The sequence below is a fragment of the Hypanus sabinus genome, chromosome 4 (assembly GCF_030144855.1).
Source record: "Hypanus sabinus isolate sHypSab1 chromosome 4, sHypSab1.hap1, whole genome shotgun sequence".
NCBI lineage: Eukaryota > Metazoa > Chordata > Chondrichthyes > Myliobatiformes > Dasyatidae > Hypanus > Hypanus sabinus.
This window is the reverse complement of record NC_082709.1, coordinates 26,072,581-26,087,156: the sequence shown is the minus strand read 5'-3', so window position 1 is coordinate 26,087,156 and position 14,576 is coordinate 26,072,581. Positions and strand designations below refer to the sequence as shown.

Below are 14,576 nucleotides of genomic sequence, written 5' to 3'. Positions count from 1 at the left end.
CGTGATTAGAATACAAGCACCAAATATATTAAGTTTTCAGACATCAAATGCTGATCATCTATCAATACAATCAATCTTTTCAGTTGTGGAATTAATAGTGGGGTATTCTATTCTATCTTATAATCAATGTTTAAAGTGAAACAAGTAGCAAGTAAAATCTTAGGTAGGTACAAATATATGCTGCAATAATTCTCTGAATATTGGTAACTGCAAGCATTTATATATGTACTAAGACAGAAACCGATGGAATAAACACAATTAAAATTCCCCTCCTTTTCTTCCCGTTAGTTTATTTGTATGTGTGGAAAATTAAACATGATTATAACAATGCTTTATCTTATATACATAAGCTAGTAACACATACCAAACAAGCATTCACAAAGTAAATGTTAAGTGCTGAATTTCATGGAGGAAATCATGTTTCCCAAGACAACTGCACTGCTCCAAAGAGCGCTATATGAGGTCATTCTTACCCTCAACCATTAGGGTCAAGAATGAGTCAAACTATTGCTGGGGAAGTGATACCACCTCCTCTTAGACTGTTTGAGGTAACTTTTTTTAACTTCTTCTAATATTTGTATATCTGTGCACTTGTAATGTTACTGTGACACTGTAATTTCCTTCGGGATCAATAAAGTACCTTTCTATGTAAATAAAGTACAAGGCTGTCCAATAAATTTCTATTATCTTGTGTCACCTCTTCTTGGGCAGAGCTCTGGGACCAAGGATAAGTTGCTTCCATTTCAGTCCTGTGGCTTTTCTGAAACTCACAAAGGGTCACTGTGAGAGCTGCACACTGCTCCCGAGCGAACTGGAAGTGCATGACTACATGGGTATGTTAGTGAGGAGCTGCATCCTTTTTACCACTTAACCGGGGCTTGTGTGGGCTCCCAAAGCATTGACTCACGACTCTCAACAACAACTTCTCTACTTTGAGAAGCCATGAGCCAGGAATTTTAGTCGCTGGGGATGTTGTGTTTGTACAAGGCAACTTCGCCACATTCTCAAATCCTTTCCTTAGCCTGGTAATTGCTATCAGAATAGAGTGATGCTTTGGGATTCTAGTGGTAGGAATGCAAAGAATTTATGAAAATCACAATCTGCAGATGCTGGAAATCTGAAATAATAATTAAAAAAAAACACAGAAAACACTGGATGCACTCAGTGTGTCAGGCAACATCTGTGGAATGAGAACCAGAGTTAAAGTTTCAGAATGAGGATCCATCATCAGAACTGGAAAGGAGAGAAAATGTTAGCATTTTGTAAAACAACTCTTCACTCTTTTCCCACTGCTGCCATCAGGTAAAAGAGACAAGAGCCTCAGGACTTGCACCACCAGGTTCAAGAACAATTACTACCCCTCAACCATCATGCTCTTGAACAAACGAGGATAAGTGCACTCATCTATTGAGATGTTCCACAATCAATGATCTCACTTTAAGGACTCTTTATCTTGTTATTTCCTGCTCTCGTTATTTATTGCTATTTATTTATATTTGCATTTGCACCATTTGTTGTCTTCTGCACTCCTGCTCTTTCATTGATCCTGTTTAGTTACTCTTATATACATTTGCTAAGTATGCCAGCAGAAAAAGAATCTCAGGATTGTACATGGTGACAAGTATGTACTCTGATAATACATTTTCTTTTGACTTTGAACAACTTTGTCTATCCTGTATAGCTAACTGAACATAATTAGTGATAATGTTGGTCTGAGAGAGGACACTGATGCTGATCTGCTGGACTTTCAGATGATTTTTGGAGAGACAGCATGGTGTTATGCTGTTGGTAGTCTATATGTTAGAACCATGGGAGAAGGGCAGGCATTAACATCTTCAGTTTCGATTTTCAAATACATTTTTCCTTAATTGACCAAAGGTTGCACTGGAAAAATGAAAAATGGCAGCAAACTTCATTCTTGATATCAGCCTTCACCAGGAATGAAACCTAAAGTGGTTCATGTTCCCCATGGTCTTGCCATGAAGCTTCATTGTTGGAGGACCTCTGCAGAGGAATTCTGCCTTGTGGATACATGGAGCAACACAGCACAGGAGATTCTGCAGATGCAGGGTCCAAGGTAACAAACACATGAAATGCTGGAGAAACTCAGCAGGGTAGGCAGCATCCATGGAGAGGGCTGAACAGTCAACATTTGGGCTTCAAGCCAAAACATCGACTGTTTATTCCTCTCCATAGATGCTGCTCAACATGTCCAGTTCCTCCAGCATTTGGACTGCAGAAAAGGAACAAGCACTTCAGCTTTCAACGTCTGCACCAAACATGTACAAAATTAAAGTAATTCACTTTTGCATGTACAAGATCCACATTCCTCCCATTACCGTATAGCCATCTGTCAATTTAAAAACTTCTTTAATGTCACTATTGTATCTGCTTCCACCCACTTGTCCTGCATACCTCCTTGAAACTTTCTCCCCACTCACCTCTAACGTGTTGTCTGGTACTTTACTTCTCCCCTGAGGAAAAGTTTCTGACTATCTCCCTGATTCAGAGGCAGATGTACAGCACAACACACAGCGAAATGCATCATCTGTTAACAGCCAACGTTCCCAGGGTGTGCTGGGGGACACATTCTGGCACCAGTGTAGTATGCCCACTATGCTCAACAGCTCACACTCTCAGAAACTTCATGCAGGTCTCCATTCAACCTCCAATAGGCTAGAGGAAACACCCCAAGTTCATCCAGGGTGTCTCTGATAGCTCAATCCTTCTAATAAAAGTAACAACCTGGAAAACCACCCCTGACCCCTCTCCAAAGCTGCCAAATCCTTCTTGGGATGAGGCGGCCAGAAGTTCACAGAGTACTTTCAGTGCGGGTGTTAAGCACAAGGTCCATCCTCCTCCTCGCTTCAGTGAATTTGGCAACTATATCTCAGAGCTAGTTTCTGAGTATTTGCAGATGTCAGCATGGGCAGCTTGACTGTCGAGACCGGGTAATACTGCAGTGCAGTCGCAGTAACATGAATAGTTTTGAGCTGACGCTGAATTTGGCTCCACTCCTAGGAATGCATGTACCTTTATTTGGAGAACACTTAAATAACTTCTGGCAAATTTGTCAAATATCCAGGGGCCACAGGAAAACTTTGCAAAGCCAGTGTGCTACACTTGTATCACATATTAAACCCCATGGTTAGACAGCACCTTCTGCCACAGCAATTTTAAACACTTCCGTCTTAATACGTCCCAAAGGGGCACTGGCTTTTGGAATATAAACATATAACAGTTTCCTTATTTTAACCTCAAGTTCCTACACTTGGATTTTGTCTTGAATAATTATTACTTTTACATGGAATCTTTGTGGTTGATCAGTTGAACAATTTTCATGAGCTTAACCACAGACTGTACATAGATGGGTTGGAGCTGAGAAAAGGAAAGAAAGCATTTCTTAGATGTGGCCCAACTGAATTCCTGTCTCTCTATTGATGTCATTTTCAAAGTGGTACATTTTCTGCATGTGTTTCAAACCCTTTGTGGCAAAGCCGGTTGGGGGGGGGGGGGGTGGAAGGAGAAAGAGTGACTGCACAAAATGGGGGTCCCATCACTCTGAAGCTACCACTGTGACTTCGGAAAACTTTTGAGACAAATGGAATGTGAATATGTTACAAGGATGCTGTAAAGCAGATGAGCAGGTCCAATAATGTTCAAGATATCATCGGGATATGATAACTAAAAATGCTTCTGAAAAATGAATAGTATCTCAAATATTTTCCTTTGTTGAATGACAGATATAAAAATATTTTGCTATTTTTTCTAATAGAAGAATAGTCTTTACAGCAAAGATAAATTTAAAATTTAACACCAATTAATCAAAAGATGTATTGGCAAACATACACATACAGAGAGGCAATTTAAATATTTGGAGAGAGGAAACAGTAATTTATTTTTTTAAAAATGTAAGCAATACTATAGAGAAAAAATAAACAATGGCCAGTCCTATAAAACATAAATATTTATATAAATAGACTGAAAATTCATTTGAAGCAATGTAACAAATTTAACAAAAGTAATACATGCTTAAGTTACACTTGCAAGAACAAAATCTAAAGCTGCTTGTAACTATGAATTGCAGCTTTTCTATTGATAATGAAACGACCAGGAACTGTATTTCATTAAAGCAGCACGTTGGGTAAGCAAGAAGAATAGTGTAGCATATTAGATGCCTACTCACCAGTGACTATGGCATAGTTTGGTGACTCTAAGACAGCTCCATAGAATTGAATGATATTTCTGTGGCTGAGAACACTGAGAATTTCTGCCTAGATTTAAAAAAAAAATATTATTCATTTATTTACCAGCAATATTATTTTAATGCTAACAACTCTCAAAAACAAAGGTATTCTATGATTCACCTGTAGGATGATATGGCCTTTAAAAAGTTACACATCTTAAAATTCGAATATTTAGAATTAAGTACAACCTGACTACTCCAAAAGGCATGGGCTGCCAGTGTCAATCAAACAAAAACTGAAGACCATAATGTGTTAAGACCATTTTCTCCAAAAAGCAAATTGTACTTAAATGAAATTTCCAACAGAAATGGATCATCACTTACGCGAATTAAAACTGGAAATAGTTTATTCTACAAAATATTTTACCTGAAGAAACATTCCATTCAGATAACTTGAACTGAATTGACTTTATTACTCACATCTTTCAGTCATTTGTAATAAATAGTATGAACAACAGGACAATCAATATAACATAGAAATACAGTTCTATCAGTGTGAATTAACTAGTCTGATAGCCTGGTGGAAGAAGCTGTCCCAGAGCCTGTTGATCCTGGCTTTAATGTTGCCATACCGTTTCCCAGATGGTAGCAGCTGGAACAATTTGTGGTTGGGGAGACTCGGGTCCCCAATGATCCTTCAGGCCCTTTTTACACACCAGTCTCTGTAAATGTCCTGAATAGTGGGAAGTTCACATCTACAGATGTGCTGGGCTGTCCACACCACTCTCTGCAGAGTCCTGTAATTAAGGGAGGTACAGTTCCCATACCAGGCTGTGATAGCCAGTCAGAATGCTCACAATCGTGCCCCTGTAGAAAGTTCTTAGGATCTGAGGGCCCACACCAAACTTCTTCAACTGTGTGAGGTGAAAGAGGCGCTGTTGTGCTTTTTTCACCACATAGCCGGTACGTACAGACCACGTGAGATCCTCAGTGATGTTTATGATGAGGAACTTGAAGCTGTTTACCCTCTTAACCCCAGATCCATTGATGTCAATAGGGGTTAGCCTGTCTCCATTCCTCCTTTGTGTTTGTGACATTGAGGGAGAGCTTGTTTTCTTGACACCACTGTGTCAGGGTGATGACTTCCTCTCTGTAGGCTGTCTCATTATTATTTGAGATCAGGCCAATCAGTGTATTATCGTTAGCAAATTTAATTAGCAGATTGGAGTTGAGGGTGGCGACACAGTTATGGGTATACAGAGAGTAAAGGAGGGGGCTTACGACACAGCCCTGAGGGGCACCTGTGTTGAGGGGCAGAGCTGAGGGAGCCCACTCTTACCACCTGCCAGTGATCTGACAGGAAGTCCAGGATCCAGCTACACAAGGCAGGGTGAAGGCCAAGGTCTCTGAGCTTCTTGCTGAGCCTGGAGGGAATTATGATGTTGAACTGTAGTCCAAGAACAGCATTCACACATAAGCATCCTTCTTTTCCAGATGTGTAAGGACAGTGTGTAGAGCTGTGGCTATTGTGTCATCTGTCACTCCACTGTGTCAGTGGGCGAACTGTAGGAGGCCCAGTGTGGGTGGTAGGATGAGGCCAACTTCTCAAAGCATTTGCTTATTGTTGAGGTGACTTGAAAGAAAAACAACGAATAACTCTAAGTATCTCATCAACAGATTTTCTCCATCAACATGACCTTTACTTCAAGCCTAAAGGAATGAGTTCTACCAAATATCTTCTGGCTTAAGGGTTTCATATTAAATAAAAAACATACAGTCCCCCTGCACTGATAGTTGTTCAGGAACAGCCTGTCCCAGAGTTACCACACAACGTTTCTTAGCTCACAAGTTTTGATTGGTTTGGAATCAAACTCAGAGAACTTGACTCTGGTATTTTGAAGACAGAATCTTGTAAGACTGTTTCCATTACTCTTGATCTGAAAAAAAGATGGAGTTTCCTAAAAGCTATAATTGGACGTTCATTTCTGGTTTTTAAAATCAAGAATAGTGGCATTAATATTATCAAGTTCAATTTATGGTCTTTCAACAGTAGAAACAAAACAACATTCCTCTAGACCAAGGTGCACAACACAGTACATATAACTCTCACACATAACACAAAGTAATATTACCACTAGTAAATTATCAAATAATAAGGTGTATTAATGACACACATTAAAAAGTAAACAGCATAATGCTGCTGGTGCTTCATGCGTGATAGAATCTGGATGCAGTCCAGATGAGGAGATGCCAGAAGTGGTCCATGCGCTGTTGGGGGCTGGCCTCTCCCGTCAGTGGCGCCCTCCGATGTTCAACCAGTGGAATGACAGGTTGGACTGGCAGCATGTTGTTCAGGACTCTTGTAGTATGCATGTGTTTTCTTGCGCAAGGATGTGTGGTTATTTTTCTCCCACTATTCTGAATACATGTTGTGCACCTTGACCTCAGAGGTACACTGTCTCAGTTGACAGTATGGTTTGAATGATAAATAAACTTGATTTGGTTTGGATTCCGATTTTGAATGGTGGCAGGGAATTCTTAGTTGCACGAGAAAGAAGCTGTTTCCCATCCTAACAGCTCTGGTCCTAATGCTACAGTACCTCCCGCCTAATGGCAGGACTCCAAAGAGACTGTGGGATGGATGGGAGAGGTCACTGACAATGCTGATAGATATTTCTGACAGGTAGAAGGGCAACTCCGATGATCCCTTCAGTTCTTTGGAGGGACTTGTGGTCGGATTCCTTGCATAATAAAGCTCTATCCTTTAAAACACAAGCATCCAAGTTCTCTCATTTCAATTCCGGACCAATCAAGTACAATCGTGGGTGCTTTAATTCAAAGCAAAGCTAACCAAACAGTCTCTGAACTTGACCAAACAATCAGAACAAAATGGCTTCCAGTTAACAGCTGAAGGAACGATTTGGGGTTGGGGGAAGGTTACTAAGGTAATAGTCTTAGGATTATGCAGGATGTATACAGGAAGCTTGAGGCCTTTTTTTAAAAATTGTACTTGGAATCTTCTCCCCGCCTATCTACAGCATAGTTCATCTACGGATTCACTGAACTCCTTATTAATTTCTCTATTACAGGTTGGAGAGGCAGAAAGTGGTGGTCAGAATGGAGGCTGGTAATTAATGATGTGCCAATGATGTTGGGACCATTGTTATTTATACAAATAATTTTGAAGGACTAGATCAGCGAGCCCGTGGATACCGCGAAGTTAGGCTGCGGTTGATAGGGAGTGATAAATGGATTTCAATGCAGATAAATGCAGTATGGTTTTGGAAAGTCAAGCCAGCGCTGCACTTGCACTTGGAATGATCAGGCACAAGGAAGCAGAAAGGAATAGGTACATAGTTTGCTGAAAGCAGCGTCACATGTAGACAGGATTGTGTAAAGAGCATTTAGCACACTGGCCTTCATCACCCAGGGCACTGAATTATAGGCGCTGGGACATTACGTTGCAATTGTAAAGATAGTTGGTGAGGCTGTACTTGGACTACCATGTACAGATATGGTCATCCTGGAAAGACACTTCACAGCATCAACTAAATTTGACTGCTGTTGCAATGGCTTGGCTGTACCGTTGATACAGATGACTACACATTCCATGGCATTGTAGAGTGTGTGATGCTCACATCATACAAACTCCTGCTGTTGAACGCAGTGTGAGTACTTTGAGAGGGGCTAATCTTCAACAAACACAAGCACACAGGAGGTAACTTTCTCTTAAACACACAACCCTAATTCAGCAGGTGTTTAGCAGAACTGAGACCCTGCAAGACGCTTCACTCATCCAGAGTGTTGCATATAAAGTAAGTTTCCTCTCTTTCAGAGTCCCTAATATTATCCTGTGCTAGGGATGTTTATTATGATACATTATAATTTATTTAAAACAGTGCTGTTCCAAATTGAACTTGTCAGAGTAATTAAGTTTTTTTTTCTAAAAATGCTCTCAGGATCAGTATTTATCTTTCAACATTTTATTAACAGATGATAAGTTGAAGATAGGGCTCTAGAATGACATCATCATTCCAGAATACAACTACATATTACATTTCCAGTGCAACAATCTGCTGCTCTCAGTGCCCAGAGTCCAGCTCTTCACCTCTTCATGGAAACTACTCCAATTGCTCCTGAATGCAACATTGAGCCAATGTCTATTTTAAATTTAAGGTTTCATAACTCTTGAGTTTTAAGCACAAGGAGTTTTGATCTTTCACATCCAGAGCAATGGCACAGGTTTTATATCAGAAGGTCAGGATTTCTGTGTGAGGGTGGAGATCGGGAAGTTGCACTCATTTTTGGTGTTAACACAAATCCACTCAATTCCTAGACATGGGAAGTCCACGCAAGCTGGGCTGGAGCTGGCACAGGGACAACCTCCCCATTGGTTTCAATGGAAGGGAGCCATTGCAAAGGACTGGGATAAGCATTAATGAATACAGATTTTTAAATTGTTTTTCTTTCTTCATTTGTAATAATTTATAAATCTCACATACATCCAAAGTGTTTCATATGCTCTGCTGAAGATTATTTTCAGCTTTTGTAGATGAGGCTTGCTTTACAACTCCACTCCCCAGGGAGCTCATTACATGATGGAATGTCCTGTTGACGTACAGGGCCTAGCTTCCAGTAACTAAGCCAGCTCCCAGTTGCATATTGTTGCTAGGGTACCCAGTGTCAATATGAATTTCATTCTAGTGTCAGAAGCATGTCCTCTCATAAAAAAAACTGATTCTCAGAACTGAATTTCCCTCGAGACACATGGATTTTGAGAGCATTGAGTTTTATCTCAGCAGCAAAGTTTCAAAGTAAAATTTCTTATCAAATATATAAATTATACAACCTTGATATTTGTTTGCTTACAGGCAGCCACAAAGCAAGAAACCCAAAAGAACCCAATTTAAAAAAAATCAACACCTGATGTGCAAAGAAAGGGAGAACCCCCCCCCCCCCCACAAATCATGCAAATCATAGAAGCCAGCGACAATATTCTGAACCAAAATGAGTTCTTAGATCCGAACCCAGGAGCAGCCTGGAGTAGGCCCAAGGCCTCGGTATTACGTAATTTAACAAGTATTCCAAGTCACTTTATAGAAGCAATCCCAAATAAAAACTGGCAGTGGGTCACCACCTAATGAAACAGCAGGCTGATCAAAAACCTGATAAAACATATAAGCTAAGGAGTATATTAGAGACAAAGGGGAAAGATTTAAAGAAAGGACTTCAGAGTTTATGGGCTTGGTAACTGAAGCTGCAATTTGTAAAGGTATTGTAACTGAAGTTGATGATACTAGGCATGAACAAGAGATGAAAACATGTCAGTGATAGAACTAGAGAAGGGGCCAAGATCATGGTGGGAATTTAAAAACAAAGATTTAAACATTAAGATCAAAATATTGCTTAACTGGGTCCAAATCCCTACCTAGTCCAGCAGAAGTGGGACACTTACATAGGACATGTAACAATACAGCACAAAAACACTTTTTCCTTCGAACATTTCCTTCGAACTTACCACCTCACCTTAAGACACATGAACTCTAGTATTAGACATTTTAATACTGGGAAAAAGATATTGGCTGTCTATTATTGCCTCTCATAATCTTACAAACTTTCATTAGGTCTCCTCTCAACCTTTACTGCTCTAGAAAACAAAAAGAACATAAAATTTTACCTCTCCTCATAGCACATGTACTCTAATCCAGGCGGCATCCTAGCAAACCACTTCTGCATCTTCTCCAAAGCCTCCACACCTTTTCTATAATGGGGTTACCAGAATGCAATGGAATACTCTCGATGTGCTGCAACATAACTTCCTGACTCTTGAACTCAGTGATTTGATTAATAAAGCCAAGTATGCCTCGTCTTCTTTACCAGCCTTTCAACCTGTGCTGCCACTTACAGGGAGCTATGAACATGGACCCCAAGATACCTCTCTATATTAATACTGTTCAAGGTCTTGCCATTATTGATTGGCTTGATGGAAAGAGACTGGATGTCATTAAACTGGAAAGGGTACAAAAAGGATTCATGAGGATGTTACCTGGACAGGAAGGTTTGAATTTTAGGGAGAGGTTGGATAAGCATGAACGATTTTTCCTGGAGCACAGGAAGCTCAGGGATGACCATACAGATGTTTATAAAATCATGAGGGGTATAGACAAGGTGAACAGCCAGAGGCTTTTCCCGGGTTAAGGGAACCGAAAGTAAGAGGGCAAAGATTTATAAGGGACCTGAAAGACAATAATTTTTTTTTTTTTTTTTTATAAAACGCAGAGCATGGTGGGTATATGGAACAAGCTTCCAGAGGAAGTGGCAGAGGCGGCAGAACCGCAACATATAAAAGATGTTTGGTCAGATGCATGGACAGGAAATGTTCAGGGGGTCACAGGCCAAGCTAGGCAATTGGGACTGGCTCTCCAGGTAATTTCTCCTGGAAAGTGCACTGTGGTGAAGGATAGTTACATATGTATGTATCATGTACATAAAATCAAGCAGGGACACGGCATTGTGGGCATGAAGCTTAATGGATAGGAGAATTAGCTAGCTGCTACAGCATCGTCACACTGTATATGCAGTCTGCTTCAAATGCTTTCTTTTTTTGAAAAATAACTCTGAAATGACAGATGCATATAATAGTTATGTTTGATCTCCCAAATGCAAAACCTCACAGTTAGCTGGATTAAACTCCATCCGCCATTTTTCTACCCAGATCTGCACTGATCCATATCCCATTGTATCCTTTGGCAATCTTCCACAACCAATTTTTGTATTGCATGCAAACATATTAATCCACTCATTCACACTTTTATCTAGGTCATTTATATATAATCACAAATAGCAAATTTCCAAGTGCAGGTTCCTACAGACCACCACTAGTCATAGACATCCAGCCAGAATTAAGTCCCATCCACCACTATACTCTGTCTTCTTTGGGGAAGTCACACTAAATCAAAACACCCTTAATTTTAAACAACTTAAGTTGTCTAGTTTTTTTAAAATATCTAAACTTTTCATTTAAACCCTCAACAACTGACCCCACTTTTCTCCTATGGAAAAATAAAGGGATCCATTCTTTTACAGATTTATTTTGTGATGGTCGATTGATGACCTTTGAAGAGTTAATTAACAAATATTCTCTCACTCATACATTTTTTGGCAATATTTTCAGATTAGATATTTTTTACAACAATATTTACCTAAGTTTCCATATTTACAAGAATCTGATTTGTTGGATGCGATTTTGAAATTGAATCCTTTAGTGAAAGGTTCCATTAGCAGAATTTATAATTTATTTTTGTTACAAAAAGAGAACCTATCAAAAAAGATTAAACAAGATTGGGAGAGAGAACTTAAAATAACCTTTGTTAATGAAGATTGGCTTCGAGTTTTGAAAAACGTAAATTCTTCTTCTGTATGTGCCAACTATTGTTTAATTCAATTTAAAATTGTTCACCGTTATTACTTAACAAAGGAGAGACTATCTAAAATATTTCCCACTATAGACAACTACTGCAATAGATGAAAAACTGAAGTAGCTACTTTGTCACATATGTTCTGGTCACGTTCTTCATTAAAATCGTTTTGGAAATCTTTATTTTCTACAATTTCTAAAGCTCTGAAAATTCATTTACAACCTAATAGACTGATTGTTCTATTTGGAATAGTTCCGCATCATATTCAGGGTATTTCATCTTCAGATCAACATGTAATTGCATTTGTTACACTACTGGCAAGAAGGACTAATTTATTAAAATGGAAAGATATTTATTCCCCTACATTAATTGAATGGTTTTCTCAAGTAATGTTATGTCTTATTTTGGAAAAAATTAGAAGTAGAACTTTTGATCCTCGATTTGATTTTGAGAGAAGATGGGGTTCTTTTGCCAAATATTATCATTTATTTTGAATTAAGCTATATGGTTTCCTTCCGATTTTATTTTTTTTATATAAATATGGAATGGCGGTTGATGACTTTTTAAAAAATATTTAGATGATGGTCAAACATATTGCTCCGGGGGTTGATTCCTAAAGGGTTTCCCCCTTTTTTTTGTAGTCAGTGGGGTTTTTTTCCTAGTTAGATGGGGTTCTTTTTTTCCCTTCTTTTTCCCAATATATATAAATAATCCCCCCCCCATTTTTATATTTTACCATCAACTTTTTTTTCTTTGTATTAATTGTATACATATTAATCTGTTGGAAGTTTTATATCATTTTATAGCTGTAGAGGATTATGTACCAATAAAAAGATTCTAAAAATGAAAATGAAACAAACACCCAAGCAACCATTGATCCCATGCTTGCGAAATCTCCTAGATGAGCTTACCACGAGGGTCCTTGTTGAACAGCTTACAAAAAATCCATGAAGACAACATCCACAGCTCTATCTTCATCAACAGCTTTGTTACACCCTCACAAGACTCAATTAAATTGCTTAACAAGATAGCAATGATATTAGAGGAAAGATACCAGTATGGATTGGCTGACTGGCAAGGGGCCAAGAGTGCAAACACAAGGAAGTCCGCAGATGCTGGAAATCCAAAGCAACAGACACAAAATGCTGAAGGAACTCAGCAGCCGAGGCAGCATCTATGGAAATAGTAGGGGAATTAAGGGTTATGGAGAAAAGGCAGGAAGGTGGAGATGAGTCCATGGTCAGATCAGCCATGATTGTATTAAATGGAGGAGCAGGCTCAACAGGCCAGATGGCCTATACCTGCTCCTTTTTCTTATGAAAAGAGTGAACGATTGGCATTTCGGACCGACACCCTACATCAGGGCTGGAAAGGAAAAGGAGAAGTCAGAGTAAAAAGGTGGGGGGAGGGGGGGGCGGGAAAGCAGCACAAGGTGGCAGATGGTAGGTGAAACCTGGAGAGGGGAACCATGATACTGACCAGTCTATAGTTTCTAGAATTGTCCCTGTTTCCCTTTTTGAACAATGTCACCTAGCAAATTTCTAGGACCTCATCTGTGGCTAGAGAGGGAATGAAGAACTTGGTCAAGGCATTGGCAATCTCATCTCCAGCCACTTTCTTTCTTTCTTTTTCAATCTTTTTATTGAATTTTTCAAAGACAAATACATAATGGTCATAGTAATACAAAAGGAGTGGGATTACATTGTTGGCAATTAACACGTGAGTAAAAACTATAGGTAACACTAATATAATTGACCTCCCAAACCCTTAATATAAACAAGATACAAAAAAAAGGAAAAAAAAAACCCCAAATTGAAAAATCAAAAACAAAATAAACTAAACAAAGCTGGGCTATTCTATTATATCAAATAAAATCATTAGTGCTGACAACTCTGCTCCTCTACTCAAATTAATAAATGATATAAGGAATCGGAAACGGTTAAATTACAATTTCATTCTAATTACCATATCCTGTCAGGTTCTGGGGATTTATCCAACTTAAATGTTCTTCACTAACTCTTCCTTTATCTCAAAATGCAATAGCACATGAGCAGAATCCAGACTGACTCACTCTTCTCCTTGGTAAATGCTAATACTAAATACCAATTTCAGCCCTCATCCATATACTCTCTTCGAAGCACATGTGGCTTCCTTTATGCTTGAGTGGTCCTACTCTCTCCCCAGTTATCTTCTTGCTCTTCTCTTTTATCCTACTTGCCTTATGACTAGATCTCATGCTTAACAAAAGTGATTGAACAGCAGATGAAGCGAGAATAAAATTGAGTAATAACAGCCGTACAAATAGGTGGCTTTAAGGTTAGACAAGTTTGATTTTCGACATTCAGTTCCAGCACTGGAGCTGTGAACAGTCTCGTTGCATGTAGTCATCATCGAGAAGAATATTGTGAGTGGCTTGGAACGAAGCTTATAATGACAGCCAAGTGCAAGTCTTCCCGGAATCTAGGAAGTAAACATTTCTGCTCACCTAGTACTGGATACTCGAATAATCATCTGAAACTTTAAAGGCTGTGGAGAGATCGACACAGGAAGTGGTGGGGTAAAGCTGGATGTGTAAAACCACAAAGCTTACAACCATCTGAAACAAAGTGAATCCATCAAGCCCATTTCCTGTGTTAAATCTAGCATCGAATTAAAAGACTGAAGATCGAGGAGGCAAGTTTTTTTTATAGCACATTGTCAGCTTTGTCCAACTACTAATGTTGTCAAGACAGTCACTGCAGTTGTTTGTCAGGAGAGCAAAAGTAGCTACTCATGTTTCTGCATCGAACGTTTCCCTGCTTTGCTCTGTGCCTGTCCTTGCAGCATTTCTTCTCCATGAGGAAAAAGAGTTTGTGAATGCCAACACAAATGTATAAAGCCAACATAATCAAAGGACCTTCCACAACTCCTCTCTTCTCTCAACAGTCAACAGGTGCCCGATAAAACATGCTTTGAACAGACACATCAAAAGC

At 39.2% G+C, this 14,576-nt stretch overlaps 1 protein-coding gene across 7 annotated transcripts in view; it reads right to left on the bottom strand.

Annotated features, from left to right (window-relative positions):
- Positions 1-14,576, bottom strand: part of LOC132392587 (mitogen-activated protein kinase kinase kinase 20-like) — a 130,891-nt gene that overhangs the window by 114,221 nt on the left and 2,094 nt on the right. For all 7 annotated transcript variants that reach the window (XM_059966662.1, XM_059966665.1, XM_059966660.1 and 4 more), the window contains one exon: positions 4,187-4,274. In XM_059966662.1, coding sequence (XP_059822645.1) covers positions 4,187-4,274 — 88 coding nt within the window. The remainder of the gene's footprint in view (positions 1-4,186; positions 4,275-14,576) is intronic.